This window comes from Sminthopsis crassicaudata, chromosome 1, assembly GCF_048593235.1.
Source record: "Sminthopsis crassicaudata isolate SCR6 chromosome 1, ASM4859323v1, whole genome shotgun sequence".
NCBI lineage: Eukaryota > Metazoa > Chordata > Mammalia > Dasyuromorphia > Dasyuridae > Sminthopsis > Sminthopsis crassicaudata.
This window is the reverse complement of record NC_133617.1, coordinates 674,417,402-674,442,959: the sequence shown is the minus strand read 5'-3', so window position 1 is coordinate 674,442,959 and position 25,558 is coordinate 674,417,402. Positions and strand designations below refer to the sequence as shown.

Sequence of the window (25,558 nt, the reverse complement as noted above, 5' to 3'; positions counted from 1 at the left end):
AAAAATATCTGGTTTGGCTCCCCATTTTCCCTTTGGAATTTCTCACCTCCCCCTGCCCCAGAAGTCAGGGAGGGTGTGACCACCTGTATTCTACTTAAAGGAAGGACATAGCAGGGTGCTTATAGTTAAGCACTTACTCAGTGTGATTGATGAGATAATGGTTCTCTAGTTGTCACATACTTAGAGTGATGTAATGATGTAATCAGACTGAGGTATTTAAGAGCTGAAAGGGCTGGAGACAAGAGCTCAAGATCTTGGACACAGAGAGGAGACATTCAGACACAGAGGAGACACAGAAGACGGAGACAGAAACAGAGATCCTCCTGATGGCTTTCCTACCTTCATCACTCTTCCACCTAAGATCAAGGCTCGTCCAGAGATCCTCCAGAAAGCTAATCCGGAACATTATAATGGATCTTGTAGTGATAAAAGTAAGTGAAGGAGAGATCTCAAGAGATTAAGTAAGGTAGTACTAAACATATTATCCAATATTACCAAGTTACAGGCTTTTCTAAGTTTGTTTCTCAGCTTTGTTCCATCCATTGTTATAATATAGCCTTAATGTTGATTTAACATTTATTTTATTGCTTACTATGTACCAGACCCATGCTAAGTACTAGAGTTAAAATGAAAAATCAACTCATTTGTGTTTATTTATTATATTGATTTTTAATTATCCTCTATATAAAAGTTTGTCCCCTAAAGTGTCAGATCAATTTTTATGTTGCACTAACCAAAGAATGTCAAGAACTTTCATAAGGGAATTGTAATCTTCACCCTCCTTCAAAAAAAGCAGAAGTCTGAAAATTTCACAACAGGAAACTAGTTAACCACAAGCTCTGAGTAATAAGAAAGTATGCTGTCCTGGTCCTAAGTTATATATAGATATATATATATATAAATAAATATATATACATATGTATATTTCAACTGCTGACTGATGCCATCTTTAAAATATGACTAAGTTGAGTTTTGTCAGCAAAAGGATATTAGCAAATTTCCTTCTGTTTCCAAGTACAATAGTCTTTATTTATAACTGAGGGAGTATACAGCTAAATTACTTTTTAAATAATTCTTTATTTTAAATCACTATTGATTGAAGAAATACAAATTAAAACAACTCTGAGCTATCACCTCAAACTGGTTAACATTATAGAAAAGGAAATTGACAAATGCTAGAAGGAATGTGGAAAAACTGAAAGACTAATAATATATGCTGGTGGAGCTGTGAACTAGTTCATCTGTTCTGAAGACCAATTTGAAACTATGTCCAAAGGCTGTCAAATTCTACATATTCTGTAACCCAGCAATACCACTATTTGAGTTGTATCTCAAAGAGATCAAAGAAAAAGAAAAAGAATCTATTTGTATAAAAAAAACTTTCTGAAACTTTCTGAAGTAGCAAAGAACTGGAAAGTAAGGGGATGCCCATCTATTGGGAAATGGTTAAATAAATCACATTTACAATTGTGATGTTATATTCCTGTGCTGTAAGATATGAGGAGCAGAACAGTTTCAGAAAAACTTGGAAAGACATAAGTGACGCAAAGTCAAGTAAGCAGAGCGAGAAAATTGTACATAGTAACGGTATTATTGCAGCAATGATCAATTGTAAATGACTTATTCTCAGCAATATAATTTTAAAGAACTCATGATGCAAAATACCATTTACCTCCAAAGAAAGAAATAATGGAAGATGAATGCAGATCCAACTTTACTTTTTTATTTTTAATAATTTGAATTTTTCTCATTTGAATTTTTTATTTTTAACTCTTTTTTTCTTGGGATTTTTTTGCTCTGAGTTTTCTTTCCCAAAAGGAATAATATATGGAAATGTTTTTACTTGACTGCACTTATATAATCTTTATCAATTGCTTATCTTCTCAAGGAGGGAGAAGGGAAGGAAAAGAATTTGGAACTCAGAAAATTTTTTAAATAAATATGAAAAATTACTTTTTACTTGTAATTGAAAAACTTTGTTAAAATTTAAAACAAAACAAATCTCATAATCTTGAAAGGTGTGGGGTGATTGCTTAAGATTCTGAAACACCTGATTCACTGAAATGATAACTGGCTTTTTTTCCAAATAGTGAACCAGGAGAGGCAATGGTTATTGTTTCTTAATATAAAGTGTTTGTAACTCTAGAAAACTATAGATTTGTGGAAGCTCTAAGAAAACCACTCCATAAAAATATAGAGAATATTATTTTCTCATTATTTCAACAGTTCTGAGTCTGACAACGATCCCTTAATTTTAAAGCATGAAGTTAACAACTGAATTATTACACAGCAAGGCCATCTGGGAGCTCTCTGACAATAAATACCACAACAATGAATCATCAATATTTTAAATCAGGCATCAGATCACTAAAATTTTTCAGTTAATAACCAAGAGAGCTATTTAAAAGAAGTTTCAAAAACACCTCTCTGCTCCTTTCAGCAATGCTCTTGGCTTGGATGTCTACATTTATCTTCAATTACACAGAATGCTTTGTGGTGGGGGAACTCCTAAGGATAGTTTTCATAAATCTATTTAATTTAAAACAAATATGATAAAACAAACCTCTGCCTTCACTCAAAAATCAGACTTAGCTAATATGACTCAATCATCCTCACCCAGACAGGTTAAGCCAGCATATCTTTCTATGAGATTTGGCAGAAACTTCTTTGCTAATCTGAATAATGCCAAGGTAACAAGATCACAGAACCATAGAATATAAAAGTTGGAAGAGACCTCAAAGATTATCTAATCCAACCTAAAATGTTCACACATAATGCTTTTCTCTTTCACCCATAAGCCCATAGGAAAGAAACTTACATATAAGTGAAAATGTAAGAAGTGTGACAACACTTTAGGTGCAGCCACAGGGAATTTTGTCAGAAGGGTTTGCAGGTAGACTTCCAAATCTTTTTGCCTTTTTTCCACCAGACTTTTGGAATTTTTTCCAATTATCTTTTTAGGAGGAAGCAGGTTCTTATCAATCTTCTTTTCAGCAATAAGCTACAAGAAAACACATCCAAATTAATATAAAATAGTTTGAGGTCTCTCAAAAAGAAGGCCAAAAGCATGAAACCCAGCAATCCCCCAATTTTTCAAAGTCCCTCATCCATACTGGGAGATAGATTGACTGATTATGTCTCTGGGAACCAGGACATCCAAATCTGATTCTTTAAACTAAATCAGTAGAAACACTGGCACATTTCAAGATAGGAACACCATTAGGAATCCTTCAGGTCTAGTCACAAAAATTATCATGATACCCACTTCCAACCTCCAACAAGACCTTCTTGAATTCAAATTGGTGTTTCTTAAAACATTTAGACGGAATGTAGCCCAGTACTAAGAGACTTCTCTAAAAGAAAACTAGAGCAAAATCCAGTGACTCCTACCATCAAACTGGGCAAAAGCAAATAAAGAGGTATAAAGGATAAAATCTGAGTAGTGAAGATACATATATATCAGAAAAAAAAGTTCAAATCCCTCAAATTATTTCTGTTCAGCCCATTTTAATGACACAGGTCAGTTGTGTCAGATATCTAGGGCAGAAATCAAAATCAGAGTCAATATATATTCTAGATGGACTACATAAAATTTCAAAGCATTAAAGGATTTTTTAATTCTGGGATCAATGTTCAGGAACCCCTTAATGGTAGCTTTTCTTTAGTAATATTAACACAAATTGCTATCTTCAGCTAAAAAAAGGAGATTAAGGAAAAACAATTCTAAACTTTTTAAGATACTTTCTTTTCTCACAAAACAGTACAATAAAAAAATTTGCTCAAATACTATACAATCCAGGAAAACAAAACCATCACTTTCTAGAAGTGTTACCTTTTCATGTAGATCATGGAAGTCACTGTAACGATGTTTGACTGTCCACTGATGGCTGCCAACAGTAACTTGGATAATATAGACCTAAAAAGGAAATCAATAGCAACATGACAAAGAGATCCAAATCCAAATCAGAGCAATAGGTATAACATTTAATAATCCCTCTTAGAGATGACAATTCTACAGAAAAGCCGTAACTATCAAGACAAAGCCAGAATTAAGTGACTTATGTCCTAGGTATATCTACCTAGTCCTCTGGATTGTTATATGGCTTCTGAAAAGCCTACTTTTCTATCTTTTTCATATTATTGAATTTCAAATACACACACACACAGGTATGTGTATATACATAAGCACATAAATGCATAATACACACATTTATAAAATGATAAAAACACTTACATTTTATTCTATTTTTCTCAAACAATAACAAAACTCATGAAAACCAGACCTATGTTATAGGAAAAGGGAGGGAGGTTTAGTCAGGGAAAACTAGAGAGTTGGCTGCCTCTGTGAAGCCAGATTGGGTCTGAAGAAGCAAGGATATTCATTCTCGAGTTAAACAATACATCATTCTCCACTGTGAGGAAGCACAGTGGAGATCAGTGAAACTTTATTCTCCACATTTCATCATGGAGAATCTCGAAGTGACTCTTTCTCCATTCCTTTTTCCGCTCCTTGAGGGGAAGACTGCTTGTTCTGCTCTAGCTCTCAACAGTGCCTGACATACAGTGCTTAATATTTGTTGTCTGGATTCCATACCCTATAACTGAATATGGTACATGTTCCCTGGACAGTTCTATAGCCCCTGAAAACAAATATCAAATCTGATGGCTTTCTTGCCTATCAGACCTGTAAGAAGCCACTCTGCTTCAAATCAATTCACCTAACCCACAAGAAGTATAACCTTTCTAAAGCCCAGTTCTGATCATGTCACATCACTAACCTAAGCTAGAATACTTTCGATGGCCCTCTTCTATTTGCCCTCTAAAGTCCAAGCTCTAAATCTGGCATTAAAGCCTCTTTCCTCACGTTCTCCATCTATTCTTATTACTTATCTCTTTAAAGAGTAGCAAATATGCTTTTTAACTTTACACCTGTCATTGGCCTTTCATAGAATTTCAAAGTGCAATTCTGATTTCATTATGTTTTTTAAGGCTGTTTCCTTGATGGGGCAGCTATATAGCACAGTGGATAAAGCACAGACTCTGCAATCAAGAGATCCAGAGCTCAAATCTGACTTCAACCACTTAACATTTCTTAGTTGTGTGACCCTGGACAAGTCACTTAACCCCCAATTACTTTGCTTGTCCCCTTCCCCTCAAAAAAAGACTATTTGCTCACCTAAAACTAGCTAACATGACCAAAAAAAAAAAAAGACAAATGTGGAACGGGATGTGGAAAAACTGAGACATTAACATGCTGTTGGTAGAGTTGTGAACTGATCCAACCATTCTGGAGAATAATTTGAAATTATGCCCAGAAGGCTATCAAACTCTGCCTAACCTTTGACCTATATCCATACCACTACTAAGTCTATATCCAAAGAGATCAAAGAAAAAGGAAAATATTTTATCTGTACAAAAACAGCTTTTTCTGAGATGGCAAAGAATTAGAAATTGAGGAAATGGCCATCTAAATGGCTATACAAAGTTGTGATGTAATATTATTGTGCTATAAGAAATGAGGAACAGGACAGTTTCAGAAAAACCTGGAACGATGTATAAGAACTGATATAAAATCAAATAAGCAAAACTAGAACACTGCACACAGTAACAACAATACTGCAATAGTGACCAACTATAAGACTTCGCTATTCTCAGCAATACAATGATCCAAGAAAATTTTGAAGGACTCATGATGAAAAACACCATATACCTACAGAGAAAGAACTGATGAATTCTGAGGGCAAACAAATTTACTTATTTCCCTCTACTTTCTCTATTTTTCTTGCTTTTATTTTTAAAACATGTTTATTATGGAAATGTTCTACATGATTTCATATGTATAATTGATATTGTATTGCTTGTCTTCTCAAAGGGAAGGGAAAGGCAAAAGAATTCAGAACTCAAAACAAAACAAATGCTAAGTATAAATAAATTTTTAAAAATCCTCCTTGTCAAAAGAAAGTAGGCCTTTTCAATAATCTTATCCCAACTATCATTCCTTCATGTTGGCTCTGCTTTTTTTTAATTTTTAAAAATTTTATAATTATAATTTTTTTGACAATACATATGCATGGGTAATTTTTTACATTATCCCTTGCACTCCCTTCTTTTCCGAATTTTCCCCTCCCCTAGATGACAGGCAGTCTTATACATGTTAAATATGTTATAGTATATCCTAGATACAATATATGTCTTGTTGCACAGGAAGAAATGGATTCAGAAGGTAAAAATAACCTGGGAAGAAAAAAAAAAATGCAAACAGTTTACGCTCATTTCTCAATGTGCCTTCTCTGGGTGTAGCTGATTCTGTCCGTCATTGATCGATTGAAACTGAATTAGATCTTCTCTTTGTCAAAGACATCCACTTCCATCAGAATACATCCTCATACAGTATTGTTGTTTAAGTGTATAATGATCTCCTGGTTCTGCTCATTTCACTTATCATTAGTTCATGCAAGTCTCTCCAAGCCTCTCTGTATTCCTCCTGCTGGTCATTTCTTACAGAGCAATAATATTCCATAACCTTCATATACCATAATTTACCCAACCATTCTCCAATTGATGGACATCTTTTCATTTTCCAGTTTCTAGCCACTACAAAAAGAGCTGCCATAAACATTCTGGCACATACAGGTCCCTTTCCCTTCTTTAGTATTTCTTGGGATATAATTGGCTCTGCTTCTTGAGGTAACCAGGTCTCTTACACAACTTTAAAGGCAGGAAAACAGCTTGGCAAAAATAAAAGACTTCAAAGTTAGGTGGGATTTAAACTCAAATTCTGTCTCTAACACTATGTGGTGGTGGTGGTGGGGGAAATCACTTAAATCTCTGAGTGCCAGGTTCCTTTCACAAATGAAAGGAGATCACAATACCTATAGTATTTTTCTGAAGTATTTTTCAAAGGCCATTGTCAGGCCCCAATGAGAGCTTGGTAAGCCTTAAAGTTCTGTGTAAATATTAGCCATTATGTTTTTAAAGTCAATGTGGTACAGTCTAAGAGATCTAATCCAAACCTATTTTTTAGAAGCAGCTAGTGACACAGGGGATAGAGCAGAGTCTGCAGTTGAGAACTGATCTCAAATTCAGTCTCAGATACTGCCTAGTTTAAGTGTGATGCTGGGCAAGTCACTTAAATTCTATCTGCCTCAGCATTCTTGACTGTAAAATGGGGGCAACAACAGCATCTACTGCTTAGGATTGTTGGGAAGATCAAATGAGATATCTTACAGATGTTTAGCACCATGCCTGGCACATTTCCTTCCTTCTTGCTATACAGGGTTGGAAGGATCAGTTAAGATAACATAGGCAGTGTGATTTAAAATCTGATCCACAAAGAAACTGAAATATAGAAGAGTGAGTGATATAGCCACTTTACTCTTGCATCACAGCAAATCTGTGAAAAGCAGAATTTTTCCTTTAATGGTGAGACTGGAGTCTGAGATATAATAAAATCTGCCTTGCCAAGTAGAACTAACAGTGTTATGTTAATTATTATCAAACATCAATATCTGTAACTTTTACTGCTTTAAGAACATAATAGTTAAAGTAATATTTAAAGGATCTTCTACAGACAGGATAGAGCTCACTACAAGATTTTGGCAGGTGAAGTACAGGTAGCTGAGGCCTGCAATTAGTTAATGTTTTCTTTCCTGAGAGGACCAAGGTCTAATATTCTGCTGTCAGGAACAATGTAGCAGCTTAATATGTAAACTCAACTCAAATGCCACAATGTAGCAAGCTTAATATGTATGTAAGCTCAACTCAAATGCCAAGCGCTCTGTGTAAGTGTCAGGCCTCTTCCGAAAAGCCCCTACACAGCGGTATTAAAGTGGCTCAATCCCACTTACCAGTATTTGCTCCACCTTCTCTGACACACAGGCAAGAAGCTGACCTATACTGATGTCTAAGGCCTTTGCTATGGAAGCTCAATCAGTGCTGACCAAAGAATCCTGGATAAAACCAAGACTGCTTGGGAAGCTATTCTAAATAAAACTGAGTCATGGACCTTCCAAGTGATTTAGAAAAGAGCTACCAATCATGAGAAATTATTCTTTGAGTACAACTAGGTCAAATTTCTAGCACTGGTTCTGAAATAATTAGACTAAGTTCTAGTCCTGCTTCCTCAACTGTAAAACGAGTTTGGTTTGGATAGGTCTAGAGTGTTCTGGGCCCTCGGGAACAGCAAATTAAACATCTTCAGAGGTTACTTTGGAATATGTTCCTTCGGAGAAGGGGCAGATTTTGCCTCACCCCTTGTGGTACATTGATAGATGCTTGTTAATTGAACCTCATCCACTGGCTGATTAACTCACAAAGCTCACTACCGGCTCTTTCAGACACTTTCACTATTCAGTTCAGATGAATTAAGTATTCTTGCATCTGTGAACATGAGCTGATAAATAAAATGCTATTAATTTTTTTAAACCCTAAACCCTAACACAAAAAAGAAAAAGAAAAAAAATGAGTTGCTACCACAAATCAAAAATCACATTAGAGCCTCCCAGATCTTTTCCTCAATTTAAAGAACCAGTTTAAAGCAACCTGGGAGGGAGGAGCAGCCAGAAATCGCTGTCCCTCCGGGGAAAACGCCGCCAAAGGTCTGGAGCTGGAAACCAAGAGGAAAAATCTGTTTCTAGCCCAGGTTCCATTTGCTTGTCCTTTCCGACATCCGTGAGTTAGGAAACCGGGGTAGCAACAACCCCAAGTCACTGGGCCTAGAGCAGTGATTTCTGGCTTTGGAGGACCCGGGCTCGTTTCTATCACAGGTGTGTTTGGGGGGGATGGGGGATGGAGCGGCTCCGGAGAGATCCCCACCCAGATCTGGCCGGTGCAGACCGGCTCCGTCAGCTCTTCCCTACAGCGGAGAGGAGCAGGAAAACAAGCAGCCTTTTACTTCCCTTGCACCCTCACAGCCTGGTACACTGTAGGCACTTAATAAACGCTTGACAACTCGAAGATTCGGACCACTTCCCAACCCCATCCCAAGCCCTCTGCCGCGGCTTTTGGAGACTTCCCAGGGCTGAGTCGTTCATCAAAGTCCCCAGAGCACCAAGGAAATCAGTGTGATTAGCACCCCCTCCCCCCAGCCCCCCAGCCGCGCATGCGTGTCCCAAGGGCGGCTCGCAGAGCAACGGCCCCCCCTCGGGTCCCTCAGTGTCCCCCGCCCGCCCCGGCGGCGAAGGCCCTCAGAGCGATAGGCTCCCAAGAGAGGAAGCTCCGGAGGGCAGCTCCCCGTTTCGCCTTCCGCGACGCCCCCGCTCCAGGCCGATGGGGTGCCCGGCCCTCCGGCCCCTCGTCCTCGGCCCCTCACCGTGTAGTTCTCCACCAGCTCGGAGCCCGGGATCCGCGCCTCCTTGGCTGGCTCGGCCTCCTCCTCCTCGGGCACGAAGCCCCTGGAGGCCGCCGCCATGGCCCGCGGAGCCCGCCTGCGAAGGGGTCACTGACGCCGCCCTCTCCCGGCGAGCCTGCCGCAGCCCCCGGTCCGGCCCCCGCCGCAGCTCCGGAATGTGCGGAGGACACCGCCGCCAACCCGGGCCCACCACCCGGCTCCAGCCGCGGCTTCAGCCGCCATCTTTGTTTGTATCCGGCTCGAGGAGCAGGCCCCGCCCAACTTTATTGACAGCTACTGGAAGCTTACACGAGGAGGGGCGGGGCTTCGACTTGGGGCGGGGCCGTGATGCGGCTCTTCCGCTCCCCCTCCCCCGCATGCGCAGGCTGGCTCTGCCTGTAATTTGAAAGTGGATTGTCAGAATCTAACCCTGTAGCGAGTTAAAAGGTTTTCAAGTGACCCACTGAACCCTGTTTCTTTCTTTCTCCCCCGCCTCTCAAATCAGTTACCCACTTATTTATATCGGTTTTAATTCATGCTTTCCAAACCAGACCCGGGTGAGGGCCCTTTCAGCTCCTTTTACAATTAGGGAAACTGAGGCATAAGGACAGGAAGGACTTTAGAACCTCAGCAAAGGTGGCGGGAGCCGAGAAGCCCGAGGGCCAGCCGTGCCTGCCAAAGCACGAGGGGGAGTTCTTAAGGGTGATAAAATCGACCACTAAAAAGCCTTTTTAATGCCTCTTTACCTGAAGGCTGGCTTCGTTTTGTCTTACTCATAATCTCATTTTTCTTTGGCACTTCCAGGCTTTAAGGCTTTTTCACCTACAACAGCCCCGAGAGGGAGACGGGCGAGTAGATTTGTTTCCAGAGGCAGAGAGAGGGTCAGAGACAAGCGCAGCCGTCTCCGGAAGGCAGCGGTCACGTTCACCTCCGCAGAATCCGGCCGGCAAGTGGTCCAGTCATTCTGTGGAGGTCGAACCCGAGCTTGGAGGAGGAGGAAAAGGAAGGAGTGACAGGAACTCACGGAGCCAATCATTTGTGAACATCACTAAGAAAGAGACTCCCGGTGGACAAAAGCCCCTAGTACAATCAGGGGACCTTGAGTTTTATGGGCAGATCCTGGAGCTTGGGACAATTGAAATTGGGCCTAAATCTTTGATCGACTTTTAGAATTGAATGTGTGTCTGCAGACTAATCTTCACCTCTATAGAGAAGTTAATCAGTGGGGGTGGTGCCCATCGCTCAGGGTAACTGAAGGAAGCTGTCTCTCTTGTTTTCCTCCTGGTCCTTTACAGGGTCCAAGGAGACTCTCCTGGAGAAAGTTTCCGGTCTCTCTTCAGTTTCAGGCCCCCTCCTCAGTTTCACTGGTGGCCAGCTCTGTGTGGCTTCATTGGGGATTTTCTTGGCAAAGACGCAGGAATGTCTGCCTTTTCTTTCATTAGTGCTTTTGGGTGCCAGGGGTCGGCCTGGCGGCACAGTGGAAAGAGGGCTCATGTCCGTGAGTTCCTTCGTAAAGGAATTTACAAACCTGAAAAGCTAGATTGATAAAAAGAAGTTTATTTTTGGCATTGGGAAGTCAGGCTTTCCTATGCATGAATAGAAGGCTGAATTCCTTAGTGGCAAGGTCCTGGCAGAGATGTAAAGTTTCTAGCAGAGAAATCCTGACAGAGAGGTATAAAGTCTTGTTAGGGAAATAGGTGAGAGAGATAAAGAAGGTAACACTGAGAGAGAATATCATTTCATCGGGCAGAGTTTCCTAATATGCCAGGAAGAGAGAGAGTTTCTTTGGCATGGCATATTAGCTCCTCTGCAAGGATTGGGATTAAGATTGGCTCTTCTTTATAATGGAAGCCTTGGCTACAAGGCCAGGACAGTTCCGGAAGGAGGCTGGTAGGTTGAGTTTGGGCTGGAATTGAATAGAATTGAGTGAGTCTCTTTAATTCAATAGGGTTGGAATTCTCCAGCTCTGCACTCAACTAGCCCCACCTAGATAACAGAATGAAACTGGTTTATCTTGTTTTCTTCTGTTGGGCTCCCACAAGGTTCAAGGAGAATCTCCCCTTCCAGGAGTTTCAGAAAGTTTCAGAGTCCCTTTGACATTGCCTTAGTTTCCTCATCTGTAAAATGAGCTGGAGAAGGAAAGAGCAAAATACTCCAGTATCCTTGCTAAGAAAACCCCAGATGGGTTCCCAAAGAGTCGACATAACAGAAAAACACCTGAATTTCTAGTTAGTGATAATATTGTAGAATATTGTGGAAAGAGAAGACACCGAGTTCAATTATTCCTTCTGATATTTGTGCTTGCCTGTATGATCTTGGGCATAATTGCTTTCTAGGTGTCAGTTTTGCTCCCTTATAAAATGGGGGAGTTGGACTAGATTAGCTGGCCTTTGAAATCCCTTCCAGTGCTGGGTCTGTGATACTGGGTTCTATGATATGGCCATTCCTAACGCGAGTAAGTGGCAGAGGGAGACTCCTACCGCGGTCTCCAGACTCCAGAAGTCAAGGTGCTCCCCACTCACCATACTAGGTATGACCCTGGACCAGCTATTTAACATCCCAAACCTTCAGTTTCCTCCTTTGTAAAGGAGGGGTGATAACAGTGCCTCTATGTATATTTATCTAATCTTAAAGCACTATGGAAATGTGAGTTATTATAACATGTTAATTCCTCTGCTCTTCTGGGCTTTTAAGGGAAGATTACATATAGGCCCTAACATTACCTCTTTGAATTGCAAACCTTTGCAAAGGTGTTTAACTCCACTAAAGACATCCTCTTGCCTGAATTCAGGGTTTGAGGTGGGGGTCTGCTGTTTCCTCAGAACTGAGTCAGAATTAACTCATTGATTCCCTCTGTGATTACCTCCTGTTTACACCACATATATCTTGAATGCCTGCACTGAGGACAGTTAGCACTGATTGGTAACTTTATTTTTATTTAATTTTAATGATAATAGCTTTTTTATTTTTCAAAATACATGCAAAAATAGTCTTCAACATTCACTTTTGGAAAACCTTATGTTCAAATTTTTTCTCCCTCCCTCTCCATCTCCTCATTCCTCTAGACAGCAAATAATCCAATATAGATTAATCAATGCAATTCTTCTAAACATATTTCTACATTTACCATTCTGCACAAGAAAAAATCAAATCAAAAAGGAAAAGAGAAAGAAAAAAAGCAAGTATCAGTAAGAAGGTGAAAATGCTATGTTGTGATCCACATTCAGTCTCTAATTCAGTCTCTAGTCCTCCCTCTGGCTGCAGATGGCTCTCTTCATCACAAGTCTATTGGAATTCCCCAAATCACCCCTCTGTTAAAAAAGAGCCACGTCCATCAGAATTGATTGTCACATAATCTTGTTGCTGTGTGCAATGGTCTCCTGGTTCTGCGCACTTAAACATCAGTTCATGCAAGTCTCTTCAGGCCTTTCTGCAATCATCCTGCTAATGACGATTTTATATATATATATATGACATATGATTGGTAACTTTATTGCCAAGGTGCGATTCTGGGTCACAGTTCTGGGGGGAACATTGGCGGTTTTTCATAAGGGAGCCCTGGATCTTAGGTAGAGAGGGACACTCTGGCAAGCAGTGAGGGACCTGGTCCCAGTTCAGCACTTGTGCTTCCAGCTGCAGGGGGAGCTCGAGCCCTTCCTGAGCAAAGGCCGAGAGAACAGTGGCCATACCTCTCCCTGGATCGCACTTAGAAGCACCCAGAACTTGCAGACCCATTGAACCAGCTCTGAGAAAAACACAAAAGAGCCTGTGGCTTGGCACAGCACCCCCTCGACTCAACAAGAACAAAGTCTGATTTTAACCAAGCTCTAAGAAATGGGCTGGGAAGATGAGCAAATAATAAAAAAACAAGAATTTGACTGTCGTGGCAGAGACACAAACTCAGAAGAGAACATAAAACTGTGACAAGGAAGCCTCAAAGAAAAATGCACACAAGTTAAAAATTCCTGGAAGAATTTAAAATGAAAGAAGAAAAATGGGAAAAGAAATGAGAGCAAAGCAAGAAAATTATAAAAAGTACAGCTTGATAAAAGGCAAAAAAAAATGCTGAAGAAAACACCATATATAGATAATTGGCATAATGGTAAAAGAGGCACAAAAATTCATTGAAGAAATGAACTCCCTAAAGAGCAGAATTGTTCAAGTAGAAAAAGGGCTACAAAAAAATCACTATTGAAAATGATTCCTTAAAAACTGTAATTGAGCAATTTGAATCTAATAACTAGGAGACATCAAGAAACAATAAAGATCAAAAAAATGAAAAAAAATAGAAAATATGAAATATCTCACTAAAAAACCAACCAACCTAGAAAATAGATTGAGGAGAGATTAAGAATTATTGGACAACCAAAAAGAGACTAATTTTTTAAAAATCATTAAAAATGTATAGGTAATATTTCAATATTGATCCTGCCCTGATAGCTTAAATCCAATGAGTAAAATAGAAATGGAAAGAATCCACTGATCACCTCCTGAAAGACATCCCAAATGAAAATAATAAAGTAATAAAAATAAATAATAAAATAAAAATTAAAAAGTAATAAAAATAAAAATAAAGTAATATAACCAAATTCCAGATCTCCTAAGTGAAGGAGAAAATATTGTAAGCAACCACAATTCAAATATCATGGAGCCATATTCAGAATCATACAAGATTTAGTAGCTTCCATGTTAATGAAGTGGAGAACTTAGGTTACAGTATTCCAGAAGGTATAGGAATTAGGATTGTCACTAAGAATAACCTATCCAGCAAAACGTAATTCTTTAGAGGAAAATTGGGTATTTAATAAAACAGAACTTCCAAACATTTTGGATGAAAAGAACAGAGCTGAATAGAAAATTGAACACAAACATGAAACTTATGAGAAACATAAAAAGATAAACATGAAAGAGTATGACAAAGTTAAACTGTTTATATTCTTTTGTGGGAAGATATGTATAATTTTTTATTATAGTTTTTATTTACAAAACATATGCATGGGTAATTTTTCAACATTGACCCTTGCTCAATATTGGAAAAGTTACCCATACATATGCTTTGTAAATAAAAAGATTTTAATAAAAGAAAAAAACATTGATTCCTGAAAAACTTTTTGTTCCAAATTTTCCCCTCCTTCCCCCTACCACCTCCCCTAGATGGCAGGTGGTCCAATACATATTAAATATGTTAAATCCAATATATGTATACATATTTATACAGTTATCTTGCTGCACAAGAAAAATCGGATCTAGAAAGAAAGAAAAACTTGAGAAGGAAAAAAATTCAAGTAAACAATAAAAGGGTGAAAATGCTAGGTTGTGGTCCACCCTCATTTCCCATAGTCCTCTCTCTGGGTATAGATGACTCTCCATTACTGAACAATTGGAATTGGCCTGAATCATCTCATTATTGAAGAGAGCCATGTCCATCAGAATTGATCATCATCTAGTCTTCTTGTTGCCGTGTATAATGATCTCCTGGTTGATATATGTAATTTCTAAGAATTTTATCTTTATTGGGACATTTAAATGGAGTCTATGAACAGAGGGCATAGGTGTCAGTTGATTATGTTTGGGCTGATTTCTAAAAAAAAGTGGGAGGGAAAGAGTGATTCACTGGGAGGAAGAAGGGATTAGTGGAATGAGGAAATTTTTTTCACATAACATTTTCCATTCTCCATTCTGGAAAAAAAAATCTGTAATTATGCCTAAAGAACTATAAAACTATATACCTTTTGATCCAGAAATATCACTATTAGATCAAAAAAAAAAAAAAGAAAGAAAAGAAAAAGAAAAAGAGCTTATATGTACAAAAATATAGCAGCTCTTTTTGTGGTTATAATTTGAATTTGAAAGAATGCTTATCAGGGAATGACCAAACAAATTGATTGTGATAACTAAATGCTCTAAGAAATGATGAGTTGGGTGGTTTTAGAAAAACTTAGCAAGACCTATATACAAAGAAAAGAGAAAACAACAGATCATTGTGCATAGTAACAGTAATGTTGTAATAATGGTCAATTGTGAAAGTTGTTCTGATCAATACAGTGATCCAAGAGAATTCCAAAGGAGTCATAATAAGAAAATGCTATCCATCTCTAGAGAGAGAACTGATGAATTCTGAATTCAAACTGAAGTAAAATTTCTTCACATTTTTTTTTTTGCAATATAGCCAATATGCATGATTTCACTTCATAATCCTTATCTTCTAAGTGGGAAAGGAAATATAAGGAAGAGAATTTGGAATTAATTTTTGTTTTTGTTTTTGAGGCAATTGGGGTTAAGTGACTTACCCAGGGTCACACAGCTTGGAATTTAAAATTTAAAGGAAAATGTTTAAAAATAGATTTTTAAAATTATGTACATTAAATTTAATCTGTATCTGGCAAATGTCCCATCCTTCCTCCCCATGGTTTTTAAATATTTATATATTGGATATCAGGTCTTTTCTGTTTTTTAAATTTTCTTTCTTTTTTTATTACTGCTTTTTATTTTCAAAACATATTCATGGATAATATTTCAACATTGATCCTTGCAAAACTTTGTGTTTCAAATTTTTCCCTCTCTTCCCCCCCCTAGATGGCAAGTAATCTTATACATTTTAAACATGTTAAAAATAATTAAATCCAATATATGTATACATGTTTATATAATTATCATTCTGCATAAGAATCAAAAAGGGGATCAAAAAAGGGGAAAAATGAGCAAGAAACAAAATGCGAGCAAAAAACAAAAAGAGTGAAAATGCTATGTTGTGATCCACACTCTGTTCCCACAGTTGTCCCTCTGAGTGCAGATAGCTCTCTTCACCACAAGATCATTAAAACTGGTCTGAATCATCTCATTGTTGAGAAGAATCACCTCCATCAGAACTGATTATCATATAATCTTGCTGTTGCCATGTACAATGATCTCCTGGTCCTGCTCTTTTCACTCAGCATCAGTTCATATAAGTCACTCCAGGTCTCTCTGAAATCATCCTTCTGGTTATTTCTTACAGAACAATAATATTCCATAACATTCATATACCACGATTTATTCAGCCATTCTTCAATTGATGGGCATCCACTCGGTTTCTAGTTTCTGGCCACTACAAAGAGGGCTGCCACAAACATTTGTGCACATACAAGTCCCTTTCCTTTCTTTATGATTTCTTTGGGATATAAGCCCAGTAGAAACACTGCTGGATCAAAGGGTGTGCACACTTGATAGCCTTTTAGGCACAGTTCCATATTGCTCTCCAGAATAGTTGGATCAGTTCACAACTCCACCAACAATGTATTAGTGTCCCTATCAGTTCTTTTCTTTAACCTCTTTGAGGATAGCCTATAAATATAGCATACAGATGCCTACCAGTGTCTCAAAGGATATATATAGTTCAAGTCCTTTTGTTGCAAATAAAAATAAAAATAAATTAAAATTAAAAAGGATGTCATCACACAGCTTTTCCAACACTGATAATGAGTCTCCCCAATCTTTGTCATGTCTCATGGAAGACCTGAGTCAAAATCAGACCTCAGACACAGGTTAGTTGTGTGATCCTGGGTAAGTACTTAATCCTGTTTGCCTCAGTTTCCCCACCTGTAAAATGAGCTACAGAGGGAAATGTCAAACTGGTATCTCTACCAGGAAAACCTCAAAAAGTCAGACTTGACTTTTTGGAAATGACTAAAGAACAAGTCAAATCTTAAAGTTATTTTAATTTACATTCCTCTCATCACTAGCGACTTGGAAAGTATTTTCATATGGTCATTTCCTACATTCCAAGCACTGTCCTGGATTTGCGTATACAAAGATAAAAATGAAATAGGAACTTATGTGCTACCGAAGGGGATGTGATGGGTACCCAAAGGCAGCATGAAATAAGGAGAAACACTATTAACAAGCTGTAGTGGAGAGGCAGGAGATCTCGGGAGTCATCCTGGAGAGGGTAGCCCTGACGCTGAGCCTGGGAATTTGAGAAGCAGAGAGAGAAGGATTGCGGAGCCAGAGCTGGTGAGCCCTGAGTCGTTACATGATTTACCCGAGGAAGTGCATTCCAAGCTGGGAGCGTGACTTGTGGGAATACTCAGAGGCAGGTGGGCTGGAGCATTGGATTTCAGGGGGAGTGGGAACCAGATTGAAGAGGGCTTTAAATGCCAGGCTAAGGAATTTATACCCTCTAGGCAATCTGGAGTCATCGAAGGTTTTTGTCTAGAGAATAACAATGAGATCTGTGCTTTAGGAAAATTATCCTGGTTCTGTAAGGAGGAAGGAGCGAAGAAGGGGAGCCTTTGGAAGCCGTAAAAGGCTCTGAACCAGGGCGGTGATCGTGGGAATGGAGAAAGGAAAGCATTTGACAACTGATGGGCAGGGAGAGAGTGAGAAAGGAGGCCTGGTGATGAGCTTGGACCTTGGCCAGGGTGACTCAGAGAGCTTCAGCAGGACTGCAGCCCCTTTGGAACCTCCCTCCCTCCTCTCCTGGGGGAGCCCTGAGCTTGGCCATGGGGGGTTGGGGAGTGGCTGTAGAAATCCCAGCTCCCGGCCCCCACTTGGGGGCCCCCCACCAACTCGGGAAGTTGGGCAGCCTTCCTCCAAATACTGTCTATGTCCTCCCTCCCCCCTCTCCCCCTGCCCAGTACAGTATAGCTCCTTGAGGGCAGGGACCATTGTTTTTGGTTGTCATCTTATCTGACAGTCAGCTCTCCATACCTAATAGATACATTTCAAATGTATTGATAAGAATCAAAGAAACAGAAGCGTCTTGTGGGAATGAACCTGGAGATCTAAAAATTAGGGAAACAACAGGTAAATAATTACATACAAATAAGATACACAGAAGTTAAATTGGAGATAACCTCCAATGGGAAAGAGAAGGGAAAGGGAAGGGAATGAACGTCTACTATGTTCTAGGCACTGAACTAAGCACTCTAACAAAAGGGGGACCAGGAGAAGCTTTTTGCAGAAAGTGGGATTTTAAGAGGATGCCGAGACCAGAGAAGCTAGAGATGGGGATAAATGGGAGAGGAGTCCAGGTGCAGGAGGCAGCCAGAGAAAGTGCTTGGAGTTGGGAGACCGGGAGCAGTGAGGAGGAGACCAGGATCACAGGTGGAGAGAGAGATTAGGCTGAAAGGAAGGAAGCAGATTATGAAGGGCTCTAAAAGACAAGATTGTACATTAGATTCTGTGAGTCAGAGAGAGGTCCTGGAGTTTCTGTATGGGAGGGGAAGGGTCAAACCTATTAACGAGAGTGAGCCCGTCCGGCCTGGGTGGAGGGAGGGGAAGGCAACCCTAACGCAGCAAAGGCGCATCTCAATCCAACAACATTGGAGGACGAGGGGGATCTGGAGCTGGACAGGGCCTCAGAGCTAATCTCCAGAGCCCTGGGAGTGGGAGGGGGCTTGGGCAAGCCCCACAAGCCCTAACTAGCCACGGGGATCTGCGAAGCTGACTCTTGCCATTTTTTAGGCCCACCACTCCTCTGCCTTCCTTTTCCCAAGCCTTGCCTTCTATCTAGACACAGGATGGCTCTGGGGCAGGGCCCAGATAAACATCCCAGTGACTCATAAGCCCCTGAAGGGACAGAGGGGACAGTCCCATGCACCCCACCCCCAGGCCTAGAAGCATCTCCCCACCCCTTTTCTAACTGGAGAGAGAGGAATGCTGATTGACAGACCGGGTGCTATATAACCAAGGCAGGATCCTCAGCCCCAGACCAGTCCCCTGCTGGGTGAGCCGCCCCTGCCCCTCTCCCATAGCCAGCCACAGTCATTATCTCACCATGGATGACATCTACAAAGCAGCGGTGAGTGATTCCTGAGCATCTCCCCAGGCTCCACAAAGCCCCTCAGCCCAGCCTGGCCCCAAGGCTGTGCCATTCTAACCTGGGGAGGCACCTGTTTAGGCGTCCCAGGCAGGGAGCCTCCTCAGTCCTCCTGGACAAGCAGCTCCGGGGCTGATTTTCCTAGAAAAAGGTTCTGCTGGTTGGGGAGACTCTGTGACTGGTGCCCTTCCCCGGGACCACTCCCATAGGCCGGGTTGGGGTGGGGGCTTCATTCTAACATCAGTGTCTAGAAATAAGCAAGCATGGACTTAGGGGTGCCCACCCTCAGGGCATTCGGGGCCAAGGTGCCTGCAGAACCGGGAGGGAGTCAGAAGTCCTGTGCTTGTATTTGAATTCCGTTACTTCTTAGTTGTATGGCTGGGCAAAGCATTTCACTTTTCTAGATCCCTTAGTTTTCTCTTCTGTACAATGGGGAGAGATGAATCAGATGCCTCAAAGGGTCCCTTCTGACTCTAGAATTGTGATCCTGCCTGGGTAGCCTTGGATCGGGAGCTCCCGGTAGTAGCTTTCAGGGCATCCTGTTATCTCTTCCTTTACTGGATCCAGCCCCGGTACGTGTAGCCCAAACTCCTTAGGAGCCTCCCTGTATATTGGAGGTGAGCCCACTGATGCCAGAGGCTCCTTCCTGTGGTTGGGAAAGATGTCCCCAGTGATGGCAGGACTGTGGGCTGAGGAGGAGATGAGAAGGCGAAGAGCTGGTGGTGGAAAAGTGGAGATGAGGGGACGGGGCAAGAAATCAGGGCAGGGAGAAAAAGAAGGGGCAGCAAAGATACTTAAAACTCCACTTTTGCCATTTAATTACCACATAACCTGACCTTGGGCAGGTTTGTCATTTAACTTTCTGAGCCCCAGATTTTTCACCTGAGGGCTGTTAGACTGGTGTTAGACTGGGTAGCCTGAGGGGTCTCTTCCACTTCTAAATCTTAAAGTCCCAGAAGCATAGAGGGGAAGGGGCTAGAAGGTGAGGAGGGGCCAGGAGGAGAAGGAATCTGGAAGCTGATGAGCAGAGCTTAGAATCTGAGCAGCCACAGAGGCTGAGGAGGAATAAGTGTATGGGGGGAGGGGAGGACACTCAGGGGCAGAGACAAGATGTCAAAGGTCCAGCCAGGATACAAGCTTTCTCCTGGTGTCTGTGCGTTTGTCACTTTGTTTCCTGTATGTTTTTCCTCTCTCTTAAATAGCTCTTTACCCTACCTGGTTTCTCTCCCTCTTCCTCTCTGTCTCTGTCTCTCTCCATATTTGTCTGACTCTGTTTCTGTCTTTCTGTCTCTCTCTTTCTCTATGCTTCTTTGTCTCTTTCCCTCTCTCCCCTCTCATCCTTTCTTTCCCCTCAGTTTCTCTATCCCTGCCTCTTTCTCTCTCCCCTCTCATCCTTTCTTTCCCCTCAGTTTCTCTATCCCTGCCTCTTTCTCTCTCCCCTCTCATCCTTTCTTTCCCCTCAGTTTCTCTATCCCTGCCTCTTTCTCTCTCATCCTTTCTTTCCCCTCAGTTTCTCTATCCCTGCCTCTTTCTCTCTCCCCTCTCATCCTTTCTTTCCCCTCAGTTTCTCTATCCCTGCCTCTTTCTCTCTCATCCTTTCTTTCCCCTTGACTATCTCTTTATTTCTATTTCTCAGTTTTCTTTTTGTTTCTTATGCTCACTCCCCGTCTCTTACACATATTCTTTTTCCTTCTCACCCTGACTAACTCCCTCCCACACAAATATGGAGAGGGGGAAGGTCGAGGGGATGGTAAAGGCTGTGCTGCAGAACAAGGGGACCTGGAGCTTGGGCTTTCCTCTGTGGCTCTTTGCTTGTGGGTGAGCAGGAGTGGGAGAATCTAGTTCCTGAGTTGTCATTAAGGTTGGGGTTCCAGATCTGGGGGGACAGGGGGTACCCCACACAGATGAGGACTGAAGGCCAGCAGAGAGAGAATTAAGAAAATTGGAATTTCCCTGGACCTTGCCTTGACAGGATTGGCTTGAGGGCGCCAAGGTGTTCTAGATTTAGCAATAGGGAGGTGTCAAGGACACAGGAGGTCCTTTAGGCCTTAAACGCCATTCCCAGCTCTAGCAAAAGACTTCCCTGGGCTTCTGGTCCTGCTTCCCATCTCGTCCCTATCCTAGGAGAAGCAGTGTCTCTCCCTAACCGTCTCCCTCCCTCTCCTTTGGGAGTACAATAAAGGCCCCTCACCCATTTACCTGCCCCAGGATAGGCTGCTGCTAGGGTCCCTCCAGCCAAGGCAAGAGATACTCATAGGGGCTGCAGTAGGGAGGGAAGGGGTGGAGAGTTTGCTGCCCAGGCCCCATAAAAGCCCTTCCTGCACCCACAGTGACCGTCCCTGCTGAGACACAGCCCTAGAGCAAACTCCTGGGGTCATACCAGGCTGGAGAGAAGGGTCTTCGGGTGTCATGGAAAGGGGGGCCGGGCCCTTCCACCCCATGTCCATAAAAGGCTTCGGGGCCTCTGGGCTAATTTTGGCTCTGTAGGCGCCACTGGGACAAGTGCACAGATAACAGCCCTCCCCTGCATGCCAGAGCCCCTCGCTTCAGGAAACAATCGCCAGGTTTAGCTTTGTCCACTGTTAAAAATAGTCTCCCTCTCTCCCCTAGAGTTTGGTTTCAGAGTGGGGGTTGAGGAGTGTGGGGGAGGGGAGCCAGCCCCAGTTACCTCCCCCTCCCCGTTGTCCTGACCAGGCTGGCCAGGGCTTCTGGGGAGGATCTAGTTTTATTGTCCCCACAATGAAAGGTCGGGCAGCTGCCTGGCGGGGTGAGGAGGCAGGTGGGGGTAGGGTGGGGGTGGGGACAGTGTAGCTTGGATTTCACCAGGACATGGCCTGGCTGGGAGAGCAGGGGGCCATTGTTGCTCATCCACTGTCTGGGCCGGCCCGGAGGGATGACCTTGGCTAAAGGACCTTCCCTCAACAAGGCCCATGACCCCATGAGTGGGGGTGGTAAGGTGGGGTTCATTCCCAGCTCCCTTTTCTCCCCAGGTGGAGCAACTGACTGAAGAGCAGAAAAATGGTGAGTGGCCCCTTCCCTCCCCCCCCCCAGAGTAGTTGGAGCCCCGGGTCCTGCTAATGAGAAAATCCCGGGATGGCAAAAAGCTCCTGCAGGCCCCAGAACGCTTTTAAATGAATCTGAATTTCATTCATCACAGCGGCAAATGGAGACAATTGATAAATAATGAGGCAGAGACTCGGTAAGAACTTGGGGAGCCCTGTAATAACTCGGAACTGCTCCAATCGATCGTCCAACCAATGAGCACTCACTGAGAACTCTTTGCTAAGTTCCAAGGGGGCACTCAGTACAACGAGCTTAATGTATTCGCTTGGGGGATACTGTATAGACGCAAAGTGTTCGCACAGTTTACAGCTGTCCAGTTGTGTCCCGCTCTTTGTGACCCCATTTGGGGTTTTCTTTGTAAAGACCCTGGAGAGATTTACCCTTTCCTTCTCCAGCTCATTTTACAGATGGGGAAACTGAGGCACTCAGGGTTAAGGTTTTGCCCGGTTGCACAGCTGCTAAGTATTTGAGGCCGACTGGCGCCTGGTCTTCCTTACTGCAGCCATATACATAATAATTATGGAGTGACTAAGGGGGGCAGGAATCCGCAGGCAAGGACAGGGGGCTGCTCCTAGGGAAGGACCTCAGGATAGCATTGGAGCTGAGCTTTGGGGTGAGGAGCCTGTGCAACAGTATGGAGCTGAAAGAAGGAAGACCACGTGGGAGAAACAGCAAAGAAGTCAGTTTGAGGGGACCACAGAGCGAGTGAGGGTATCAATACATAATAAACCTAAAAAAACAGCTTGGGTTCATAGTCCGCCCGCCTGTGGGCACCGATGAGCTCTAGGATGCTCTAAGGTCCCCTTGCGTCGAGGGCTGAGTGACCTTAAGCCAGTCCTCTTCTCTCTCTGGGTTCGCCTCCCTTTGTGTGAGGAGGGAGGGGGATTTTCCCTGAGGGCTCTTCTCTGGGTCGCCCCGCTGACCACAGGGTCATCTCCCCCCACAGAGTTCAAGGCTGCCTTCGACATCTTCGTTCTGGGCGCCGAAGATGGCTGCATCAGCACCAAGGAGCTGGGCAAGGTGATGCGGATGCTGGGCCAGAACCCCACTCCAGAGGAGCTGCAGGAGATGATCGATGAGGTGGATGAGGATGGTAAGAGCCCCCTCCTTCCCCGGGGCCTCTCTTAGAAGGCCTGAGGCTGGGGGCTTCCCTTCCAGGGTACTCACATGGTTGAGAGGGGGTGGAAGTGCTGAGGACACCTTCTCCCTCATATTCTCCCAGCCCCTGGGGTACCTAGCCCCTTCCCCTCTGGGGCCCTGACCTGAGGCTGCTGGAATTAGTGGAGTCAGGGAGAATTAAGCAGTAACCCTAAAAGCCAAAGGTGCGTCTCTGCCCTGACAGAGTAAAAATGAGCGGTCCCTAATTCTTTGGGGGTTACCCTGTTTGTAGGATGAAAGTTAAGGACTTGGGTACAAAACCAGACATTTTCATTTACGAAGGTGATTGTGGGCAAATCGTTCCCTTTACTGGGACTCGGTTTCTCCAACAGGACTATGGCAGGACTCTGAGTCCTTGAGGCTGTGTTCAAGAACTCCGCTTCTCTGTCCCCCTCCCTCACATTTCCCAGGGGCCCCTCTCTGGCTCCCATGTTCCCGGGGAGGGGGGCTTGGGGCAATCCTTCCAGGGTGACACAGCCTTCCTTTGATCTCCCCTCCCCCCTAGGCAGTGGCACGGTGGATTTCGACGAGTTCCTGGTCATGATGGTTCGATGTATGAAAGATGACAGCAAAGGGAAATCTGAGGAGGAGCTGTCTGACCTCTTCCGGATGTTTGACAAGTGAGTAGCTGGTCCAGGCTGAGGCTGGGGGGAGCTCCTACCTCTGCCTCCCTGGACCGTGGGTGCGGCGCCCTGGTGAGGTGCCTGGGGAGAAGGGGGGGGGGGAGTGCGCCTTGGAGGGTTCTTCATGCTGCCCTTTTGATGCAGGAATGCCGACGGTTACATTGACTTGGAGGAGCTGAAGACGATGCTTCAAGCCACGGGGGAGACCATCACCGAGGACGACATCGAGGAGCTCATGAAGGACGGGGACAAGAACAATGATGGCAGGATTGACTATGATGGTGAGCAGGGGCCAGGTCCAGCCTTCCATCCCAACCATGAGTCCCAGGGGCCATTTCCAGACCAGGATTTCCTCCGCCGCCAAACTCCCTGTTCCCAGCCCCCTCCCCAACCTCCAGGCTCTCCTGACTGGCCCTCTCTAACCCAGTCTCCTTTTTCCTCCCCTGGCAGAGTTCTTGGAATTCATGAAGGGCGTGGAATAGACAAGACCTTGCTGAAGCTGTGGACATGCCCCCTTCCCTTGCTTTTCTTCCCCCCTTCTGGCCCGGCCCCTGGCACCCCCTGAGCACAGTCAGTGGCCGGGCCTGGCACCCCGTGAGCACAGTCAGTGGTCGGGCCTGGCACCCTGTGGGCACAGTCAGTGGCCGGGCCTGGCACCCCGTGAGCACAGTCAGTGGCCGGGCCTGGCACCCCGTGGGCACAGTCAGTGGCCGGGCCTGGCACCCCGTGAGCACAATCAGTGGCCGGGCCTGGCACCCTGTGGGCACAGTCAGTGGCCGGGCCTGGCACCCCGTGGGCACAGTCAGTGGCCGGGCCTGGCACCCCGTGAGCACAATCAGTGGCCGGGCCTGGCACACCTGTGGGCACAATCAGTGGCCAGCCAGCCCGAGGGACAGTGGGATAGCGGGCTCTCCACGGCGCTGCCCAGGAATGGAGAAACCAACAGTCTCCACCACCCCCAGAGCCCTCTCCCCACGACTGTGCCCCTTGGGGACGCGCTGCCGGTCACTCTGAACTTGACAATGGCTGGAATCACTGAGCCACAGAGCCCAAAGCTAGTCCTTCGGCTGCCATTGCACTGAGATCGCTTCCTTCCCCTTCCCTCTCTCTGCTGCTTCTCCTTTCCCAGGCTTGGAGGATGTCGGGCCTTATATGAGTGAGATCTGAAATAATGCAAATAAAGTGCTTTTGGAGGAGGCCTGGCCTTCTCAGCAGGACCTTGGAGGCTTCTTGGCAAGTGTGGGGTTGAGGGAGTCATTGTTGTCAAGAAGACAAAAGATGGGGATGTTGGTCCTAGAAGGGACACCGGTCCTGGCATCCTGGAAAGCCCAAACCCAGAAGTGGGTCTAGCCTCTGCCAGTTCTTTCTCTTTAACCTTGGGCGAATTCAGTGTGATTTCTTCTGACCTCTACTTCCGTGTCTCCAAAATGAAGGGCCTGGACGAAATGGTAGGAATCCCCTGACTCTTGCTTCAGTTATCTAGGGGGAAACCTTGTTCCCTCCCTCTCCAGTCCTGGGTTCCCTATTTCCATCCCCCTCCAGCATCCAAGAGAAGAGGGACATTTTCCCTCTGGTTTTCAACAGTGG

At 43.7% G+C, this 25,558-nt stretch overlaps 2 protein-coding genes across 13 annotated transcripts in view; one reads left to right on the top strand and one right to left on the bottom strand.

Annotated features, from left to right (window-relative positions):
• The window catches only part of NISCH (nischarin), a 53,493-nt gene extending 43,895 nt beyond the window's left edge, over positions 1-9,598 (bottom strand). For all 5 annotated transcript variants that reach the window (XM_074283427.1, XM_074283428.1, XM_074283430.1 and 2 more), the window contains exons 1-3: positions 9,311-9,598; positions 3,833-3,916; positions 2,819-3,001 (exon numbers count right to left, since the gene is read on the bottom strand). In XM_074283427.1, the coding sequence (XP_074139528.1) occupies positions 2,819-3,001; positions 3,833-3,916; positions 9,311-9,409 (366 nt within the window). In that variant the 5' untranslated portion in view covers positions 9,410-9,598. The remainder of the gene's footprint in view (positions 1-2,818; positions 3,002-3,832; positions 3,917-9,310) is intronic.
• Positions 259-25,188, top strand: TNNC1 (troponin C1, slow skeletal and cardiac type). 8 transcript variants are annotated; one of them, XR_012484921.1, is made up of 7 exons: positions 19,023-19,109; positions 22,118-22,148; positions 23,137-23,283; positions 23,854-23,968; positions 24,116-24,252; positions 24,422-24,545; positions 24,778-25,188. XR_012484921.1 is itself a non-coding variant. In XM_074283444.1 (6 exons), the coding sequence occupies exons 1-6, from the start codon at positions 327-329 to the stop codon at positions 24,451-24,453; spliced, it is 567 nt and encodes a 188-aa protein (XP_074139545.1). In that variant the 5' UTR covers positions 259-326; the 3' UTR covers positions 24,454-25,188. The 8 variants fall into 8 exon arrangements, 3 of the variants coding, with proteins under 3 accessions (XP_074139545.1, XP_074139546.1, XP_074139547.1); XR_012484920.1 differs by having other exon boundaries at positions 24,422-24,578; positions 24,811-25,188; XR_012484919.1 differs by having other exon boundaries at positions 24,422-24,578; positions 24,613-25,188.
• Positions 25,189-25,558: the final 370 nt, after the last annotated feature.

Coding starts and splice junctions, on each gene's coding strand:
- TNNC1 (XM_074283444.1), top strand. CDS start 327: ATGGCTTTCCTACCTTCATCACTCTTCCACCTAAGATCAAGGCTCGTC. Junction 23,969..24,115: donor CTCTTCCGGATGTTTGACAA/GTGAGTAGCTGG, acceptor CTTTTGATGCAG/GAATGCCGACGGTTACATTG. Junction 24,253..24,421: donor TGGCAGGATTGACTATGATG/GTGAGCAGGGGC, acceptor CTCCCCTGGCAG/AGTTCTTGGAATTCATGAAG.